This window comes from Notolepis coatsorum (assembly GCF_963971535.1).
Source record: "Notolepis coatsorum genome assembly, chromosome: 7".
NCBI classification, from domain to species: Eukaryota; Metazoa; Chordata; class Actinopteri; order Aulopiformes; family Paralepididae; genus Notolepis; species Notolepis coatsorum.
In genome coordinates this window covers 28,667,731-28,688,696 of record NC_140171.1, presented here as the reverse complement: position 1 = coordinate 28,688,696, position 20,966 = coordinate 28,667,731, and the positions used below count along the sequence as shown (strand labels likewise).

The 20,966-nt window shown below is 45.0% G+C and overlaps 1 protein-coding gene across 2 annotated transcripts in view; it reads left to right on the top strand.

The window, feature by feature from the left end:
* Positions 1–20,966, top strand: part of mogs (mannosyl-oligosaccharide glucosidase) — a 36,338-nt gene that overhangs the window by 6,546 nt on the left and 8,826 nt on the right. The window contains exons 2-5 of one of the 2 annotated variants that reach the window (XM_084319391.1): positions 5,480–5,513; positions 5,698–6,060; positions 10,901–11,124; positions 17,596–17,789. In XM_084319391.1, the coding sequence (XP_084175517.1) occupies positions 5,498–5,513; positions 5,698–6,060; positions 10,901–11,124; positions 17,596–17,789 (797 nt within the window). In that variant the 5' untranslated portion in view covers positions 5,480–5,497. The remainder of the gene's footprint in view (positions 1–5,479; positions 5,514–5,697; positions 6,061–10,900; positions 11,125–17,595; positions 17,790–20,966) is intronic. The other variant, XM_084319392.1, reaches the window with a different exon arrangement.

Genomic DNA, 20,966 nt, shown 5'->3' with positions numbered 1-20,966 from the left:
GGGTATAACTCTATCAGCTGAGTAACAATGTTCATCAAAGTGTTGCGTGTTACAGTGTAGGTTAGTTTATTAGGACAAGTGCATGACATTAAGGTTAGTCGGGGTTAGATTTTTTTTTTTTTTTTTTTTTTTTTTATCATTTCAGATAATGGTTGAAGAAGTGAGTCTTTAGTCGACGGCGAAAGATTGGACGGGATTCGGCTGTCCTAACTGGGATGGGTAGTTCATTCCACCATTGTGGGGCAAGGACTGAGAATAGGCGGCTTCTCTTTGATGACCCTCCGGGAGCTTGGATAGGAGTAGATCTGAGGCGGCCAGAAGACGCAGAGCGTAGGGGTCTTGAGGGTGTGTAGTTAGAGACCATTGACCGGAGGTAGGCGGGAGCGGTTCCCTTTGCCGCACGGTATGCTAGGTCGAGGGCCTTGAAGCGGATACGTGCAGCAATGGGGAGCCAGTGCAGGTCCCTAAGAAGTGGGGTGACATGGGCTGACTTCGGTAGGTTTGAGATCAGGCGGGCCGCTGCATTTTGAATGAGTTGAAGAGGCTTGGTGGCAGTGGCCGGGAGGCCAGCTAGCAGTGCGTTGCAGTAGTCGAGGCGGGAGATGACTGTTGATTGGACGAGGAGTTGGGTGGCTTCTTTTGTCAGGAAGGGGCGTATCCTTCTGACGTTGCTCAGGAGGAATCTGCAGGTTCTGGTTGTCGCTGCGATGTGAGCAGAGAAGTTCAACTGGTCGTCGAGGACAACACCAAGGTTCTTGGCGGTCGGCGACGCGGTCACAGCTGCATTCTCGACTGTGATGGAGAGGTCGGTCAGGGGGGAGGATTTGGCCGGCAGGTGGAGCAATTCTGTTTTGCTTAGGTTCAGTTTGAGGTGGTTGGTCGTCATCCAGGCGGAGATGTCGGACAGACAGGCCGAGATCCGCTCAGAGACGTGGATATCTGAGGGAGGGAAGGAGAGGAAGAGTTGAGTATCATCGGCATAACAATGATATGAGAAGCCATGAGATGTGATAATGTTACCCAGTGATTTAGTGTAGAGGGAGAAGAGAAGGGGTCCTAGGACCGAGCCCTGGGGGACACCCGTCCGGAGGGGGCGGGTGGCCGACAGAGTCCCTCTCCATGACACTTGGTAGGAGCGGTCATTGAGGTATGATGTCAGCCATGTCAGCGCAGATCCAGCCACTCCCATTCCTGCGAGGGCCGCGAGGAGGATCTGATGGTTGACTGTGTCGAAGGCTGCAGATAGATCTAGGAGAATCAGGACAGAGGAGAGGCCTTTCGCTTTTGCTAAGTGAAGTGCCTCTGTGACCGCAATGAGGGCCGTTTCTGTGGAGTGGCCAGTCCGGAAGCCAGACTGATTGGGGTCTAGGAGGTCATTCTGTAAGAGATAAGCAGTAAGTTGGTTGGATACAGCACGTTCAAGTGTTTTAGAAAGGAAGGAGAGAAGAGAGACAGGGCGATAGTTGGCTATGACGGTGGGATTCAGGGTTGGTTTTTTTATGAGGGGCGTGACTCTGGCTTGTTTTAGGGAGGTGGGGACCACCCCCGAGTTGAGTGAGGAGTTGATGGTTGCAGTTAGGAATGGGAGGATGTCCGGTGCTATGGTCTGGAGGAGTGGGGAGGGTAGCTGGTCCAGCTGGCATGTAGTCGGACGGTTCGACGTTACCAGTGTCAGGGTCTCGGCTTCTGTAATGGGAGAGAAAGATGACAGAGTGAAGGATGAGGTTCTCGATTCAGCGTTTGGAATGGGTGGGGGTTGGGAGAAGGAGCTGCGGATGTTCTCCACTTTTTCCTCAAAGAAGATCGCAAAGTCTTCGGCAGAAAAAGATGAGGGAGGAGGAGGTGGGGGGGGAGTGAGGAGGGAGGACATGGTAGCATGCAGTTTGCGAAGATTCTTGGCAGAGGCCTCGATCCTATGGTGAAAGAAAGAAGCTTTGGCATTAGTAATGGTTTTGGAGAATGTTAACAAGTGGTTGTGATATGTGTCGATGTCAGCAGTGAGGCGTGACTTTCTATACTTCCTCTCAGCCGCTCTCAGGACCTGTCTTTGTTCTCTCACTGCATCCGTCAGCCATGGACTGGGTGGGGAACGGCGGGCAGGTTTCTCAACGAGGGGACAGAGCTTGTCGAAGGAGGTTGCAAGGGCTGAGAGGAGGGTGGAGGTTGCCATCTCTGTGGGGAGAGCAGAGAAGGTGTCCCTCAAAGGTAGAGCGGATATTATGTCAGAGGAGAGGGTGGAGGGGGATAGGGAGGGCAGGTTGCGTCTGAGTGAGACGGTTTGAGTTGGGGTGAAGACTTTTCGGTTAAGCATGAGAGTTAGTGAGAAGGATATGAAGGAATGGTCAGATACATGTAGGGGAGTTACCATGGTGTTAATGATGCTGGAGTTACGGGAAAATATGAGATCCAAGGAGTTGCCTGCTTTGTGGGTGGGAGGCATGGCAGTGGGAGTCAGGTCAAATTGTTGTAGGAGGGAGACCACTGGGACCGACTGAGATGAGTCAGGCAGGTTGAAGTCGCCCAATAGAAGGAGCGGGGTACCATCTTCCGGTAAGGAGCTTAGAAGCATGTCCAGCTCATCTGTGAAGTGATCGAGGGGACCTGGAGGGCGATAGAGTGTAACAATGGTGAGATTGAAAGGATTAGAGACAGATACTGCATGATATTCGAGGGAGGAGAGTGACAGTTCTGGGAGTTGCGTTAGGTTTGTAGCCCATGAAGGAGATGTCATGAGGCCAGTGCCTCCACCCCGTCTGGAGGGTCGAGGTGTGTGAGTGAAGTTATAGTTTGTAGATAATGCTGCAGGTGTTGACGAGTTATTGGGGGTTATCCAGGTCTCAGTTAGAGCCAGGAGCTGCAGATTTAGACTATGGGCGTAGGCAGTAATGAAGTCAGCTTTCTTGACTGCTGATTGACAATTCCATAAGCCTCCCTGTACTGTGACAGGTGTATTAGTGGCTGTAGGAGGGTAGGAGAGATTAGCCGGGTTGCTAGCAAACTGGCGTGGATGGGTTGATTCTGTTCTTGAGGAGCAGATTGTGGATATAGGTATGAGGCACATTGTGGTGTCAAGAGTGGTAGGAGGAGGTTGAAGGGGCTAGGGAGGAAGCGAGATAGTAGGGAAATACCGGGCTAGCAGTAGCTACAGATAGCTCCTGATATCAATGTCTTATAACATTGATTGAATGCGTATTCTAGCTGAGGGCATGTTGAATGTGATTTGACAAAATAACCGTAACGTTATAAATAGGGTCCAGCTGCATCGCCGGAGAATCCTTGCATGCTGAATGTAGGGTCTAGCTGAATATAGGGTCTAGCTGCAGGGCCGGAGAATCCTTGCTGGAGCTGGAGGCTACTCAAGTATACACACAGACAGTGGAGCTGTTTGCAGATAGCAAGCATTTTGACTTATTGCGTGGTGGCGATGTCTCGCAGATAATACAACTACAAGTATGATTATATAATATATATTTTATTAAAAAAAAAAATGTTTATATAAAATATATATATATATTTTTTTAATCAAAAAAATTGGCAGGTAAGAAATATGCTTGGCGGGTAGACTCTTCCCATCTACCCGCCACTGGCCGGTGAGTCAAAAAGTTTATTTCGCTCCCTGGGCACACCCGAGAGGGAGAGAGAGAGGGAGAGGAGGAGAGAGGGAGAGAGGGAGGGAGGGAGGGAGGGAGAGAGGGGGCCTTATCAATAACGGCCTGTATTTTCTCTCTCTCTCTCTCTTTCTCTCTCTCTCTCTCTCTTTCTCTCTCTCTCGTTCTCTCTCTCTCTCCCACCCCCCCCCCCCTCTCTCTCTCTCTCTCTGTCTACCAGTCGCAGACTGTGTGGACTGACTATCACTCAAAGTGCTTATGGGCGGAGCCAGGCCATAACAGCCTGAAATCTTGAAGCTGAAAAATTATGGTTTTGAGTACTTGATTAGAAATATAAAACAATGCGTTTAAAAAAAAAAAAAAACATTACAGATGTCTTCAATAGACTCTCAGGAATTGTGTAAAGTTGCCCAAATAGTGCTAGGAATAGCAACGCATGTCCCCTTTAAGTTTCCAATGTTCTCTCTGAATGTAACATCCATAACGCTGGAATTGCCCCCCTGTCTTATTCTCCATCTTTATAAATGAACTAGGAAATGGGATAAACCCAGCACGTTTTCATTTATACGCCGATGATACAGTTGTTTACACAGTGGCTTCCTCTTTAACTCAGGCCATAGAGCTTCTACAGGATGCTTTTAATTAGGGCTGTCTTAAATACTTCAAAGCTTCGAAGCTTCGTTCGATGGCACGAGCTTCGAACAAAAAAATAATAATCTAAGTAAATTATTATTATTATTTTTTGCTTCAAATCTTGCGCCTCCATTCCAATGAAACGAAAGTAAGCGGTGCCTTCCCGCCTCCATTCCAATGAAACGAAAGTAAGCGGCGCCTCGACTCCACCTCTCTACAATAAGCACGTGATCCTACCAGATCCTACCTTCGCTGAGCAGGCGCCCCGACCGAACTGTAGGGGTCGCTGTCCACAACGCCCAGGACCCACCCACGGCTCCCCTCCCCCTAATTCAGCCAAACGAGTTAGTATAGCGATCAGCCCGAGCCAAGGCAATGCTGACTCTCCGGGAGTCGAGACCGCAGCCTGCTTGTTGTAGTTAACAAAGAGAGGCAGAGTTGATTTTGCACAAAAAAAAAAGTTCATATATTTTAAAAAATTTTAATAATTGAATTTTATTTTCATATTTGAATCCCATGCCCATCGAACGTAGCTTCGAAGTATTTAAGACAGCCCTAGTTGACAGGTATGCAAATATACAGTACTGTCTGTTTATTTACAGACAGTTTCTAAAAGAATATCAATATAATACATTTGAGGGGGAGGAAACTACGGGGTCATTTACCGGGGACAGTTTCCCATAGGTGCTCTTTTAGAGCGGGTTTGGAAGTTGGTAGGGATTCACATTATTTTACGGCTGAGGGTAGGGTGTTCCACATTGTTGTGGCATAATTGCAAAACGTGTTTAGTCCCTTGTTTGAGCCGAATCTGGGTTGAACATGATTTGTGGAACTCCCTCTGGTGTTGTGGTTGTGGTATTCACTGACCTTTGGGAAGTATTTCGACATGTACATGGGTACCTTAGTGGTGTAGTGTATCTTGTAGACCAGGCCCATTGCAAGTTGCTGTACTCTGTCGTCTACTCTAAGCCATCATAGGTTGTCAAAATGGGCAGGGGTGAGGTGGGTTTTAGGAGTAAGGTCAAGCAGTAGTCTGACCAGTTTGTTTTGTGATGTAATCTTGTTTTTAGTGCCTTTGAGGTGCTTTGGTACCATGAGGTGCAAGCATAGTCGTAGTACCCTTGAATGGGTGCTCCTGTTAGAGTCTTTAGGGTATTCTTGTTTACCAGAGAGGAGATCCGGTACAAGAATCTTGTTCGTTGACTTTTTTGATTACATTGGTTGTCATTTTGTCACAGGAAAGATTTGCCTCTAGGATGGAACCCAGCCCAGGTATGTAATTTCATCTTTCCTTGTGACAATATTGCCACCCACTGTAACAGAGAAGCCGTTGGCCTTGCTGAGTTTGTTATTTGATCCAAAGAGAATGGACTCTGAATTACTCGACATGCACAAATTAAGCCATTGACTGTCCCTTTGAACCTAAACATCTTCTCTTCTACACTTCTCCACTCAGCTCCAGTGGGCAGGATGGGAAGGCAGAGGAAGAGGGTGGTGACGGGTGAAGCTGCTCCCCTCCAGAGGAAAGAGGAGAATCCTGCTGCCTTGCACCGCAAGGAGAAGAAGAAGAAGGTTGACATGGGCAAAGTGTTCATCAACATCTCCATCGGCCTGTGCATCTTCAGCCTCGTCTGGTTCTTCTATGCTCTCTACATGCGCTCTGCCCTAGCTAAACGGGTGGTGACAATCCACCCCTCACCTCCTGTGCTTGACGCCAACAGCACCAGTGCCGAGGTATCTCCAGAGAGGTTTTGGGGGTCATACAGGCCTCAGGTCTACTTTGGTATGAAAACCAGGAGTCCCAAGTCTGTTGTGACGGGTAAGTAAGCACTGTTTAATCCCCCCACCCCTCTCTTTCACAGTCTCATCTTGTGATGGAGTAATTATTTTGCCTGGTCCTAATCCACACACTCACTGAAATAAAAACGTAGTCTGGTGAGTTTCTTTTGAAGGAGCCAAAATAAGAGATCAAGTGATGTTCATTAAAGGGGAATACCTCACATTTTATGCATTCACATTATGCTTTTCCTGTGCCCCAGCCCCAGGGGCAGTTAAGTCAATATTTGAAAAGCAGCTGTATGAAACATTACACATCAGCAGCTGTTTGAAACATAGAAGCATCAGCAGCTGTATGAAACACAGAAGCATCAGCAGCTGTATGAAACATAGAAGCATCAGCAGCTGTATGAAACTAGAAGCATCAGCAGCTGTATGAAACTAGAAGCATCAGCAGCTGTATGAAACTTGAAGCATCAGCAGCTGTATGAAACAGAAGCATCAGCAGCTGTATGAAACATAGAAGCATCAGCAGCTGTATGAAACTAGAAGCATCAGCAGCTGTATGAAACATAGAAGCATCAGCAGCTGTATGAAACTAGAAGCATCAGCAGCTGTATGAAACTAGAAGCATCAGCAGCTGTATGAAACTAGAAGCATCAGCAGCTGTATGAAACTAGAAGCATCAGCAGCTGTATGAAACATAGAAGCATCAGCAGCTGTATGAAACACAGAAGCATCAGCAGCTGTATGAAACTAGAAGCATCAGCAGCTGTATGAAACTAGAAGCATCAGCAGCTGTATGAAACTAGAAGCATCAGCAGCTGTATGAAACAGAAGCATCAGCAGCTGTATGAAACATAGAAGCATCAGCAGCTGTATGAAACTAGAAGCATCAGCAGCTGTATGAAACTAGAAGCATCAGCAGCTGTATGAAACTAGAAGTATCAGCAGCTGTATGAAACATAGAAGCATCAGCAGCTGTATGAAACATAGAAGCATCAGCAGCTGTATGAAACATAGAAGCATCAGCAGCTGTATGAAACTAGAAGCATCAGCAGCTGTTTGAAACTAGAAGCATCAGCAGCTGTATGAAACATAGAAGCATCAGCAGCTGTATGAAACTAGAAGCATCAGCAGCTGTATGAAACATAGAAGCATCGGCAGCTGTATGAAACATAGAAGCATCGGCAGCTGTATGAAACATAGAAGCATCGGCAGCTGTATGAAACATAGAAGCATCGGCAGCTGTATGAAACATAGAAGCATCAGTAGCTGTATGAAACTAGAAGCATCAGCAGCTGTATGAAACTAGAAGCATCAGCAGCTGTATGAAACTAGAAGCATCAGCAGCTGTATGAAACTAGAAGCATCAGCAGCTGTATGAAACATAGAAGCATCAGCAGCTGTATGAAACATAGAAGCATCAGCAGCTGTATGAAACTAGAAGCATCAGCAGCTGTATGAAACTAGAAGCATCAGCAGCTGTATGAAACTAGAAGCATCAGCAGCTGTTTGAAACTAGAAGCATCAGCAGCTGTATGAAACTAGAAGCATCAGCAGCTGTTTGAAACTAGAAGCATCAGCAGCTGTATGAAACTAGAAGCATCAACAGCTGTATGAAACACAGAAGCATCAACAGCTGTATGAAACTAGAAGCATCAGCAGCTGTATGAAACTAGAAGCATCAGCAGCTGTATGAAACAGAAGCATCGGCAGCTGTTTGAAACATAGAAGCATCGGCAGCTGTATGAAACTAGAAGCATCAGCAGCTGTATGAAACTTGAAGCATCAGCAGCTGTATGAAACTAGAAGCATCAGCAGCTGTATGAAACAGAAGCATCAGCAGCTGTATGAAACTAGAAGCATCAGCAGCTGTATGAAACATAGAAGCATCGGCAGCTGTATGAAACATAGAAGCATCAGCAGCTGTATGAAACTAGAAGCATCAGCAGCTGTATGAAACATAGAAGCATCATCAGCTGTATGAAACTAGAAGCATCAGCAGCTGTATGAAACTAGAAGCATCATCAGCTGTATGAAACATAGAAGCATCAGCAGCTGTATGAAACTAGAAGCATGAAACTAGAAGCATCAGCAGCTGTATGAAACTAGAAGCATCAGCAGCTGTATGAAACATAGAAGCATCAGCAGCTGTTTGAAACTAGAAGCATCAGCAGCTGTATGAAACATAGAAGCATCAGCAGCTGTATGAAACTAGAAGCATCATCAGCTGTATGAAACATAGAAGCATCAGCAGCTGTATGAAACTAGAAGCATGAAACTAGAAGCATCAGCAGCTGTATGAAACTAGAAGCATCAGCAGCTGTACGAAACACAGAAGCATCAGCAGCTGTATGAAACAGAAGCATCAGCAGCTGTATGAAACTAGAAGCATCAGCAGCTGTATGAAACTAGAAGCATCAGCAGCTGTATGAAACACAGACGCATCAGCAGCTGTATGAAACATAGAAGCATCAGCAGCTGTATGAAACACAGAAGCATCAGCAGCTGTATGAAACATAGAAGCATCGGCAGCTGTATGAAACTAGAAGCATCAGCAGCTGTATGAAACTAGAAGCATCAGCAGCTGTATGAAACTAGAAGCATCAGCAGCTGTATGAAACATAGAAGCATCGGCAGCTGTATGAAACTAGAAGCATCAGCAGCTGTATGAAACGGAAGCATCAGCAGCTGTATGAAACACAGAAGCATCAGCAGCTGTATGAAACTAGAAGCATCAGCAGCTGTATGAAACATAGAAGCATCAGCAGCTGTATGAAACAGAAGCATCAGCAGCTGTATGAAACTAGAAGCATCAGCAGCTGTGTGAAACACAGAAGCATCAGCAGCTGTATGAAACACAAGCATCAGCAGCTGTATGAAACAGAAGCATCAGCAGCTGTATGAAACACAGAAGCATCAGCAGCTGTATGAAACACAAGCATCAGCAGCTGTATGAAACACAGACGCATCAGGCCCACACAGACATAAGCATCAGCTGATCTGATAACAGAAAAAAGCCTGCACTGTATGTTTTTAGTTAAAACCTAAATAACACCACTGGAGTGGCAACACTGGGTTACAACATATTAAAGGGAGACAGACAATACTATGTCAAGCTTGGAGATCATGTATCTGAGAAACATGACTGCTCCTTTGGAGTTCCACAGGGGAGCTGCCTTGGTCCACTATTGTTCTTCTTCCTATATATGCTACTACTTGGGGATATCACCAGAGAACCCAATGTATGTTTCCCTAGCTACGCAGATGACACACAAAGTTCTGTACATCTCCGCTGAACCAAATTACGCTACAGCCATATATTATATTACTGTCTCTTAGCAATAAATAAATGGATGAGCAATAACTTCCTAAAATTAAACAAAGACAAAACTGAAATCCTACTAGTCAGCCCTGGAACAAAAAGAGAAATACTACTGAAAAACATGGGAACACTTACTCCTTGGATTAAACCTGAAGTTAAAAGGCTTGGTGTCATCATAGACCTTTCATAAAATGTTAGGGCTCGTGTCCATAGCGGACGTTTTTTTCAAGGCGGACCGCTTTGGAAAAAGAAAAAAAAAAGCTCGGAGCGTTTTCCTGGGTCTCGCGACTGCCCTGGCTCCGCCCCTTCCTCGATGTTGATTACCTTGATGAGCGCGCTCCTTTCCAAAAGTTTAACTAGTTTCAACTTTATGCGCTGAGAGCGCTCCGCCCAAAAACGCTGCCGCCGAGAGCTCATAAACGCGAGGCGCGGGGCTGGGAAAAGGAGCGCGCCTGTCGCGTCTCCAGCATAGAAATGAATGACAGGAAGGAGCTGACAACTCATAAAACGTCCGCTATGGACACAAGCCCTTATGCAGCGCAATCCTCAGTGCACAAGGTACAGGCTTTTCCATTCCTTATTATAGGAGAGCACCTAGCGGTGACAAGCGGCACGGTGGAGTAGTGGTTAAACACTGTCGCCTCACAGCAAGAAGGTCCAGGGTTCGATTCCCGCTTGGGGACCAGGTTTCCATGATGCCAGTTACCCAGGTGGGGTATCTCCCAGGCCTTTCTGTGTGGAGTTTGCATGTTCTCCCCGTGCTCGCAAGGGTTTCCCCCCCGATAAGATAAACCCAATGGAAAAACATGCACAACAACAAGATCGCTAACGCTGTGGCGTCCTTGACGAAGACGGACAGGAGCACTTGGATTGGTCCCCTGGCGCGGCTCACGTTGACGCCTGTCTGCTCCCGGCTGCCCTTGGGGGGGAAGGGCGACGGGATGGGTTAATCGCAGATACGAATTGCATGCATGCATCGCATGTGTGCCAATTGATGACCTCGGAGCAGGTCCTAAATTATTATTATTATTATTAAGTGGAACAGCAACCTCCATTATCCCCTATCCATGGTGCTGCATTCATTCATTCTGCATAAAATGAGTCTAAACTGCCGCCTTGTTATTTCGATGGTTTACAAAATTAGAACACTACACTGTCCCATTTGGAAAACAGTATTGTTCATTAAAATTTTTATTTTGAATAGGCTATTTTGGAAACCGGTATAGTTTTTAGAACATTTTGAATAGGCCATTGCAAAATAAAAAAAAGATGTCTGATTACTACTATTACTGTGTCGACACAGAGAACACGTCGAAAGTCGGTCGTTTAGTCGACACATTATCACATCCCTAGTTTCCCTAACTCTCCGTAGGCCTGATGCGTCAGTTCTCCGGCTAACAAACGTACTCCGCTGTGTTCTTATATCTCTGTAGGCCTGATGCCTCAGTTCTCCGGCTAACAAACGGACTCCGCTGTGGTCTTATATCTCTGTAGGTCTGATGCGTCAGTTCTCCGGCTAACAAACAGACTTGGCTGTGTTCTTATATCTCCGTAGGCCTGATGTGGATGCGTCAGTTCTCTGACATGGACGTGAACCTGAGGCACACCTGTGAGCAGGGCGACCGCCTGCCAGGCTACGGCTGGCTGATGCACGACGGGCTCAGCTTTGGTGTCCAGGAGGTCCGGGACAGTGACTTCATCTTGACCACAGAGTTTGTCAAGAGGATGGGGGGTGACCACGGAGGAGACTGGACCTGGAGGATCACTGCCAAACAGCATGTGAGAACCGAGGACAAAGCTGTGCTTTCTACAGGTTCCTACTAGATTGTTTCTGATGCTGACTATCTGGGATGGCCGAGATGCTCCAGACCACCAGCCGTGCAGGAGCTTGCAAGAGACAAGAAATATTCTTAAAAAGTCTAGCATTTAATTATGATTATATTATGATTAATTATATAATTAAATGCTAGCCTTTTTCAGAATATTTCTTTCCTATCAAAATAATATTTAAGACTTTAATATTATATTAACGCTTTCAGTGCCATTAACGACTTAAGTCGTTTCTGGGCCTAAGTCGTTTAGTGCCATAAATGACTTAAGTCGTTTCTGGGTCGATTTTAATACCCTATTTCAATGTCAGTATGTATGTTGCCTGTAAAAGGCATACTGGGACTCCGAAGGTGCAGTACCGGCCAGATCCTTTCAGGCGGCGGTATCGAGCACCCTTTGACATTTTTGAAACCGTGTGTCTTGGGCTGTGCGTCGATTATATGGGTCCAGGTGGGTGATTTTTTCCCGTAGCCTCTGTGAGCGAAGACGCTCTTTGTACGTGGCCTAGCCAATCAGAGAGCGTCTTCGCAAACAGAGGCTACGGAAAAAAATCACGCGGTCCAGGCCGGCTCTTTTTCTCCGGGCAAGACGAGCGGTTATAACGCTCGGATTGAGAAGAATCAAATACTCCCGATCCGTGTTTTGTGGTGGATTATGTTGGCGACACGCTGGACATCAATACTTGGAATGGCGATCAGATAATTGGAATATTCTTTTTGGGGTACATCCTAGTCAAGGTAAGGGCTATATGATATCAATCTTGCGTTGATCCAAGAATGTCTTCATTGCGATCCGAGCGTATGTGTGTAACGTTAGTCCATAACGTATTCCGGTGGTGACGATCAAAGCATCAAAAAACGACCCCCCCCCCCCCCTTTCATGGATTCATGATGGAACATAATACCCATCATATGCATTTGATTTTTTTATTGTAGCGTGTGTAGGGACTAAACACCAATGCATTTAGTATAATACACGTTGCGGGCTATTACCAGCCTCCCAGGAATGAAGGAATTACCAAATTACCATAGACCGCTGTAAGATTCTGATCAAACTGGCCAGTATCACGTCTTCGTCTGTTTGGCTCTCCATCCAATTCCTCTGCGTTGTGTACTTTTAATGGTCCTGACGTCTCCGATACTGGTAGATAAGATCCTTATCTTCCCCCGTTAGTGCAATCCATAAACCATAATACTTCTCCACTTCCGTAAGAATTCGACACTTCGACACTGTGAGATACCTTATGAGGAGAAGCGTTGTTTTATTGCTATAAACAGAACCTCATAATCAGATGTTATCAGATGTTATCAAATTGTATCGTCCTTGAAGAGTCTATTCTAATGATCTCTCGGTGTGTTCAGAATTGTCCTTTTGTTATTCAGTCCAATAGTGGTCAGGCCTAGTCGTTAGCCTGAACCCTCCTCGTGTTAGCCGAAGCTAATGATGTCGTGGCATTCTTCCTCCTTCCCCCCCCCCCCCTCTCTCGTGATAAGAGGAGAGAGAGAGTCCTCTGTGTGATCTCAGTCCTACTCGCTCTCGGTCAGATTATAGTCTGCCTTACACCCGGAAACACCGTCCGACTTATAGATGTTCGTCGTCGCAACGACGGCCCCGCCTTCTGGTTGTCATGCGACGTGTTGTCATGACAACTGAATAACCTTTAACACTAATAAACTCACGTTTCATTAAGATGAACCTCTCTCCCTCCTGTCCTGGGAGACAGTACACTCTAATCTCAGATGTTCCTCTAAGGAATTCATAACAAAACCCTCGCTGACGCGGCCTGTGCCTGTGAAACCACTGGTTCCACCACCGTTCTATCACCGTCTCCTGCTTCCATGCACATTTCGTTGTTTTACCATTTTAGCTGTCATCTCTCCCCAATCTATACATCACATACATTGAAAAACCACCATTTTCTCTCAATCCCCCCTTGATTCTTATCACCCCTTCAGAATCATAAATCATTATTTGGTTTTTTAATTAATTATGCCAAAAATAGCCTGTGGTTGAAGCAAACCAACCTCGTCTCTCGTGCACAAGAAACGAAGACGGCCCACGGTCAACCCAGTGATCCTGCTGCCTGATGTCTGTTTGCGCCCCCCTTCGTGCACAAAGGGAACCGAAACCGACCACCAAAACCAACAACATCCAACGACTCATAACCATTGGAGCCCCCCCTGTCTGCTCCCAATAATTATATCCTGTTGTTCTACTGTTCTCCCTCTTATCTACCTTCTATATATATATATATATCCTTCTATACATATATCTTATATATGAATCCTCCATTTATATCTCATACTCCTAATCAATGAACACAGGACTTCTCGCTGTTGTCTCGTCTCTCGATCTCCTGATTGACTCTGAAAGGAAGTCCCTGTTTGTTCATGATTCACCGCCCGTGCTCTGTTGTTTCAAAACGCTCTCTAAACAGCGTCTCCGCAGGGAAACCCCCTCCAATGTCTGCCTCGTTCTCCCCTGGGCAAACACCGCCTGCGACCGCTGGACTCCGCCTCGTCGGCCGTCTCCGCCCCGTCGGTCATCTCCGCCCCGTCGGTCATCTTGGTTGAGGCTCATCTCCACCGCCGTCGGCCCTCTCTCTCGTCGTGGACGATCTGTGTACCAGGCTGCCGTGCCTGGCCCCTGCGTCTTCCTCCTCCTCCAGTCTGTCTCCTGGCCATCTCCATCGCTGTCGGTGTCATTCCCCCCTTGAAAGCAGAAACACAACACCGGCAGTCTTTCTGTACACTCGACCCTGTGTTTTCTATTAGTCTACCGTGGCTTTGGGCCTGCAGCTCGTTCTCTATATATTTTTTTTCCTCTGCAAGCCCCTGCCATGGCCACGCCCTTTCAGACTGTTGGACGGTGTGAGTGTCCTACAGCCCATGGCGCTATTTGTTCTCTATTAGTCCCCCACCTTCTCAACACCCATATCTAATCCTACAGGGCTGTTCCCTGTTTTGTTGTCTTCCGGCGTGACACCAGCAGCTAAACGATACCCACTCGGCGCTCTACGTTTGTCCCACGGGTGACCCCCAGCGCGCGCCAGTTCTTTCTGGTGACGTGTCCCCTCAAGACTCTGCCTATTTATTAGGTGTGAGAAGGCCCCACTGGAATTCAACCTCCCTCTTTATTCAATAATTAACCCATTCAAATAACTGCACCATCTTTCTGTGCAATTCTTATTTAATCAATTAATAATTAAACTTATTTAATTAACCTGTATATCGATCTTATTATTATGATAATAACATACAACCGAGCACACAACATAAGCCCTGTCCCCCTATCTTTTGGCATCCCACGCACTTGGTATCCTCACGCACGGACCCTCTTCCCGCCTCTTTGTGATAACCCAAAAACAGTGCAACAACCAAAAAACCCAGAATCAGTGCCTAAAACTATTTGCATCGCTCTAACATACAACAGAGCAGGTTGGTTCCCTGCTCCTAACTCACATACGTACTCGTACTATCATCTAACATACAACAGAGCTGTCCGTCGCCCTATACCCTACGGGGCTGTCTACCGTCGCCCTGGAGCTGTCACCGTTGCTCTATACCCTACGGGGCTGTCTACCGTCGCCCTGGAGCTGTCACCGTCGCTCTATACCCTACGGGGCTGTCTACCATCGCCCTGGAGCTGTCACCGTCGCTCTATACCCTACGGGGCTGTCTACCGTCGCCCTGGAGCTGTCACGTCGCTCTATATACCCTACAGGGCTGTCTACCGTCGCCCTGGAGCTGTCCCGTCGCTCTATATACCACACTTTGAGTTCCTTTACAAAGTTCTCACATACACCACCGTGTATACACACAAGCAGTTGGTAATTTTGAAAAAATTCAACTCCTTAATTAACTTAAACTCTACATATTCGCCTATGGGTAATGGAAACTGTCCAGCACTACCCCCCCCCCCCTCCGCAATTAAACTCCTTAATTGAATTAAACTCTAAATATTCCCCTATGGGTAATGGAAACTCCCCAGCACTACCCCCCCTCCGCCACTAGGTGGCGACCTACTCCTCCTCCATGGTGTTTTAGTTGACGTGTCACTTCCTGGTTCTTTATCTGTTGTTATCTCCTCGTGGTGCTCACGGCCATTTTGACTCGCTCATAATGGCTACTCTCTCAAACAAACAAACGCTGCCCTTCCTTCCACGGCCTAAAAACACAGCTGTTTTTCCTCTCTTTCCTATCCATTATCAGGGGACGCTTTCTCAGACTAATACTCTTGCCTGATCGGACATAATACACACTGGTACAATATCCTTTCGACTTTCCTTCTGTTATGAAAACAGTCCCGCCATAACAATTTTTCGATCTGATTCAAGCGCCCCCCCCCCCTTTCATTTACCCTCCTTAAACCAAAACTGTGCAGCCTGCCTCGTTTGCTTTTCATTCTCTGTAGATAACACCCTCGATTTTCACCATGGCTCTCTGCTCATATTATTACAGCTGGCATTCTCTCTCTGTGTCAAACTAGAAATGTTTACGTTTACGGATTCACTATCTGTTCGTTTTTATTTGGCTTAAAATCAAAACAACCGTGTGCACAGTGAACTCACATTTTTGATCGGAGCGCTGTTTCCCCTACAGCGCTGGTTCGCCTCCTGACCGCTCGACTCGCCGCTCTCTCCCAGGGCTGACTGGCCTTGCTTCGATCATGATTCTCCCACACATTGATGACTGTTGTCCACTGTCGCCCCATTATTGAAAAAGTCTTTATCCGTTGTTCTTATCTCTTGCTTTCTGGCTGTCATCAACAACCAACTGTTCCTGTTTTAATCTCTTGCAAATCCGGGTCCCAACGGCATCAACTGTAAGATTCTGATCAAACTGGCCAGTATCACGTCTTCGTCTGTTTGGCTCTCCATCCAATTCCTCTGCGTTGTGTACTTTTAATGGTCCTGACGTCTCCGATACTGGTAGATAAGATCCTTATCTTCCCCCGTTAGTGCAATCCATAAACCATAATACTTCTCCACTTCCGTAAGAATTCGACACTTCGACACTGTGAGATACCTTATGAGGAGAAGCGTTGTTTTATTGCTATAAACAGAACCTCATAATCAGATGTTATCAGATGTTATCAAATTGTATCGTCCTTGAAGAGTCTATTCTAATGATCTCTCGGTGTGTTCAGAATTGTCCTTTTGTTATTCAGTCCAATAGTGGTCAGGCCTAGTCGTTAGCCTGAACCCTCCTCGTGTTAGCCGAAGCTAATGATGTCGTGGCATTCTTCCTCCTTCCCCCCCCCCCCCCTCTCTCGTGATAAGAGGAGAGAGAGAGTCCTCTGTGTGATCTCAGTCCTACTCGCTCTCGGTCAGATTATAGTCTGCCTTACACCCGGAAACACCGTCCGACTTATAGATGTTCGTCGTCGCAACAACGGCCCCGCCTTCTGGTTGTCATGCGACGTGTTGTCATGACAACTGAATAACCTTTAACACTAATAAACTCACGTTTCATTAAGATGAACCTCTCTCCCTCCTGTCCTGGGAGACAGTACACTCTAATCTCAGATGTTCCTCTAAGGAATTCATAACAAAACCCTCGCTGACGCGGCCTGTGCCTGTGAAACCACTGGTTCCACCACCGTTCTATCACCGTCTCCTGCTTCCATGCACATTTCGTTGTTTTACCATTTTAGCTGTCATCTCTCCCCAATCTATACATCACATACATTGAAAAACCACCATTTTCTCTCACCGCTCTAAAACCATACTTATATTCACCACAGTATAAAGCGGGAATGTATGGATGAAAAAATTATTTCTTTTTCACATATTGAACGATAGATACTCTGTCAAATGGGCCATAGTATTGTATCCATAGCTATAATATAGAATATAGTTATAGCTCTACAAACAAGGTGACCGTTCCCTGTCTATTTAGTGGTGGCCTTGCTACAGACTGCTACGGATAATAGCTGGCACCCAAAGTGTTCATAATAATTTTAAATATAATTTTGATGGGTCTTAATAATATATTGGGTTAAGAAGTTACTTCTATGTCGTGATAACTTTAGTTTAAATGTGTTTGGGGGAAATGTCTGGGCTGCAAAGGAAGCAGTACGGTAATAGCCTGACGGGACCTGATTGGATTGGGCAGCGCTGTATTTTTCACTTCTTACTGGTTTAGATTTGGGTTTGGGTTGAAAAATACTGTTATTATAATTTCTTTATTGGCAGATTCAGGCTTCATGTTTGGGCTAACAAAAAGCTAAAGCGAGTTTAATTTGTGTTTAGTCTGACATTTTTGGGATCTGGGTCAGGCAAAGCGCAAATCTTTAAACCGGAATTGAGCTCTAGCTCCATTGCCTTTCATGACAGTATTTTAAGCGATCTGTCCCCAGCAACGATTGTTATAGATTATTGCTCTTTTGACAAATCTAATTTCCCATTTCCTCTCGCAGAGTTCTGGCCCGTACGCACCGGTGATCTCTCTGATGTTCTACGCGGCGGCAGACACTCAGGGTTCCCTGGAGGCCCACGTGGAGGAGAGGGACCGTCTGAGCTCCATCACCGGGTTCTCCGAAGAGCTCGGCAACTTCAAGATCACCTTCCGCAAACCCGTGGCCGGGGAGTCCTCCAACGTCAAATATGCAAGGTGAGTGGATACACGGCACACACACTAGTGCCCTCACCTTGTCCAAAGAAATCAAGTCCAAACCAATCCAAAGTGAAATTGAATTTGATCTAATTGACTCAAACTTTTCAATTATCCTCTGTTATTTCAGAGTGACATTAACCCTTTTCTCGCCAAGAACGTGTTACCACGTCATTGCTCGCCATGCGTAATCTGCCTTACGGCGTCTTTGAGATCAATATTTCAAAAATCTGTGATGGCAATCATATTTCACCCACGGAGACTGGAGATCTCCTGTTGATCTCCTCTCAACTCTCCAACGGTTCAAGAGCACCATCTGGTGGCGGATCGGCGGATCGCCCAAACAGGAAATGAGCGGCAGGAAGTGGTGCTCATCCATATTCGGACTCGAGCTCGACACAATGGATAGCGATCCGTTGCCAATAACTCGATAAACAACATGATTTGGACGTATATATTATTATACAACCTGGAAATGGATCGCATATATCAACATCCCATAATCGCGACCTTTCTGCTCCACGCTGACCACCCAACGGTCAGAGGAAGATGCGGTAAGTTTCAGCGTGTTTGAATATTATGATCCATATAAACTGCTGTGATCTATGTCAGGGGTTCCCAAACTTTTCAGGCCGGGACCCAGAAAATAAGGCGTCAGAGAGCCGCGGCCCAATGCACATCGTCGGGCTTTTTTTTTTCTTTTTTTTTGCCAGGCGACCGATTTTTTAAGCCAAATATCACTTCAATCCTATTAAGTTAGTTCAAGTTAGTTATTCATTTATATGTGCTATTTATGAGAGGGCTAACTTGTTGCAAAATAATAATGATAATAATAATAGCCTCATTAAAATACTATTGTTGCTTCGGTTGTTTTCAGCGTTTTATGTGCATAATCTGTTATTTAGTTTGAAATGTTTGTTGAAATAAGTAGATTTTTCGTTTTTGTTTATTTATTAAGTTAATATAAAACCATATAGTCACATTTTAGAATACAATAGAATAGAATTTTAGAATACAACTAGAAACACTGTCCTGGCCTGCTTCTAAGTTCAGTGGCCTGACAAAAAAAAAGAAGAAATTATATTTTGTATTTTCTTTGGAAACCATCTCGCGGCCCTCCCGTGGCTGCTCGCGGCCCACCTTTGGGTCGCCACCCCGACTTTGGGAACCACTGATCTATGTATCGCCCATACTACATTAATGATTTAACGTCGGCCACGGACTTATAAACCCCCCCCCCCTCCGGTCACCAGCAGATGATGATGCATGACGCTTAGGACCTTGTACAATTGAAATTTTTAATCTGACGCCAATCGGTATCAAACTACATTTGATGATCTAATATATGTATTTAGGGCTATAAATCACGGTCTGCAGAATGCTGCAGAAAACGATAAAAACATATTTATACTTTAGACCGTATTTTAGTATGAATATGTGAATGAAAAAGTAGAACGTTGCTACATCCTAAACGATAGATACTTGACGTTGAATGGGCCATAGTAATGTCAATTTAGCAATACAATTTAAAAAGTTATAGCCCTGCAAAGAAGGGGAACATCTCCATAGATTTACAGTGGTGGCAGAGACGGGTATAAGATCAGAATAATCCCTGGCAGATAAAGGGTTAATGTGGGATGCTGGAAATCAGATATACACGGTAGAAACGAACAGTAATATAATAATAATACACTTTATTTGTATAGCACCTTTCATACAAGAATTGCAGCTCAAAGTTCTTCAGTAAAAAGTAAAGTAAAAAAAGACAGGCATAAAATGAGCACAAAATTGGCAGATCAAGAGCAGACATAAAATAAGTATAAAACAAGCATAAAATAGATAGTAGCAAAATAGACGAGGTCAAGGTAAGGCATAGAGCTTTAAATCCTAGTTTTAGGATCTAATAGGCCTCTTTGTTTACGGTTTGATTCTATGGCAATTTTAAAATAGACAGTAATAAAAGAATAGTAGGGCTCCAATAATGTGTCTTTGAGCATTTGGAAAAGCGCTATATTATTCCGATCTATTATTATTAATAATGAATTTGAAAACATTACAGTGGACACACGGGTCAAGACCGTCTAGTGAACTCTGGAGTAGGATTTTCTAAAGGTCAATGCCTTAGAAATGTGTATGAAAGCCAAATCAGAGTAGTGTATATAAAATGAACCAGAGGAACATCAAATGTGACTAAGGGCAAGGGGTGAGTGTGAAATGCCATTCTATGTAATTGACAACACTGCGCTGTATTGCTTGAATACATCCATTCAAGAAGGGAATGACGAGATGTCCACTTAAGTTTCAATGTATCGGTGCACAGCCCTTCGTCCTTCAGAGCGGAGCAGGAAAGCAGTGCATAATTCACACTGCTCAGCACGGGCCATACAAATGGCTGCTCCCGGGAAGCGACATTCAGATGCAGCTCTGATATCTTCACACCAGGACTGTTAATGTTAGGATGTGTTAACGCAAATGTGTATTAACGCCACTCATTGAAACATTATGCTAATTTGTATTACCAAAAAATGTTAAAACATTCAGGCATACCAGTTCATAATAATAATAATAATAATAATAATAATAATAATAATAATAATAATAATAATAATACACAAGACAGTACTTCAACAATAATAATTATAATAACGACAAGACAATTAGAAATAATAAATACAGAATATAAAGATCAAATTATATTATCACAGACACCACAAAAGACATTTCCTGTATGTATGTATGTATGTATGTATGTTAGAGAGCTGTTAAGAGAGCTGTCCCCGAAGCCTGTTTTTGGGATTCAAACTTCGGCAGGGTTTTTGAACGGATGTTCAAACCGTCGTTTTTAATCATGCAAAAGATTTGCTCATAAATAATTGTTCTGGTTCAGTACTGTCGAGTCTTGACTTTAGGCACATAGCGCACATTTACGCATATAACGTAGAACATATGCGCATATTGCTGCGGTAAAAAATGGTTATTAAAAGTAGTAGTACCTTCAATAACGTTTGGATGGTAATCCATTTTGTGAATCCATTTGTTGAAAATCCATTTTCTCTTAACGTTAGCAAGCTAAACGTGCATAGTTTAATGTGCATAATAGGGATGTTCGATATTGGCTTTTTTACCTATACGGATATTGTCCAACTCTTAATTTCCGATACCGATATCAACCGATAC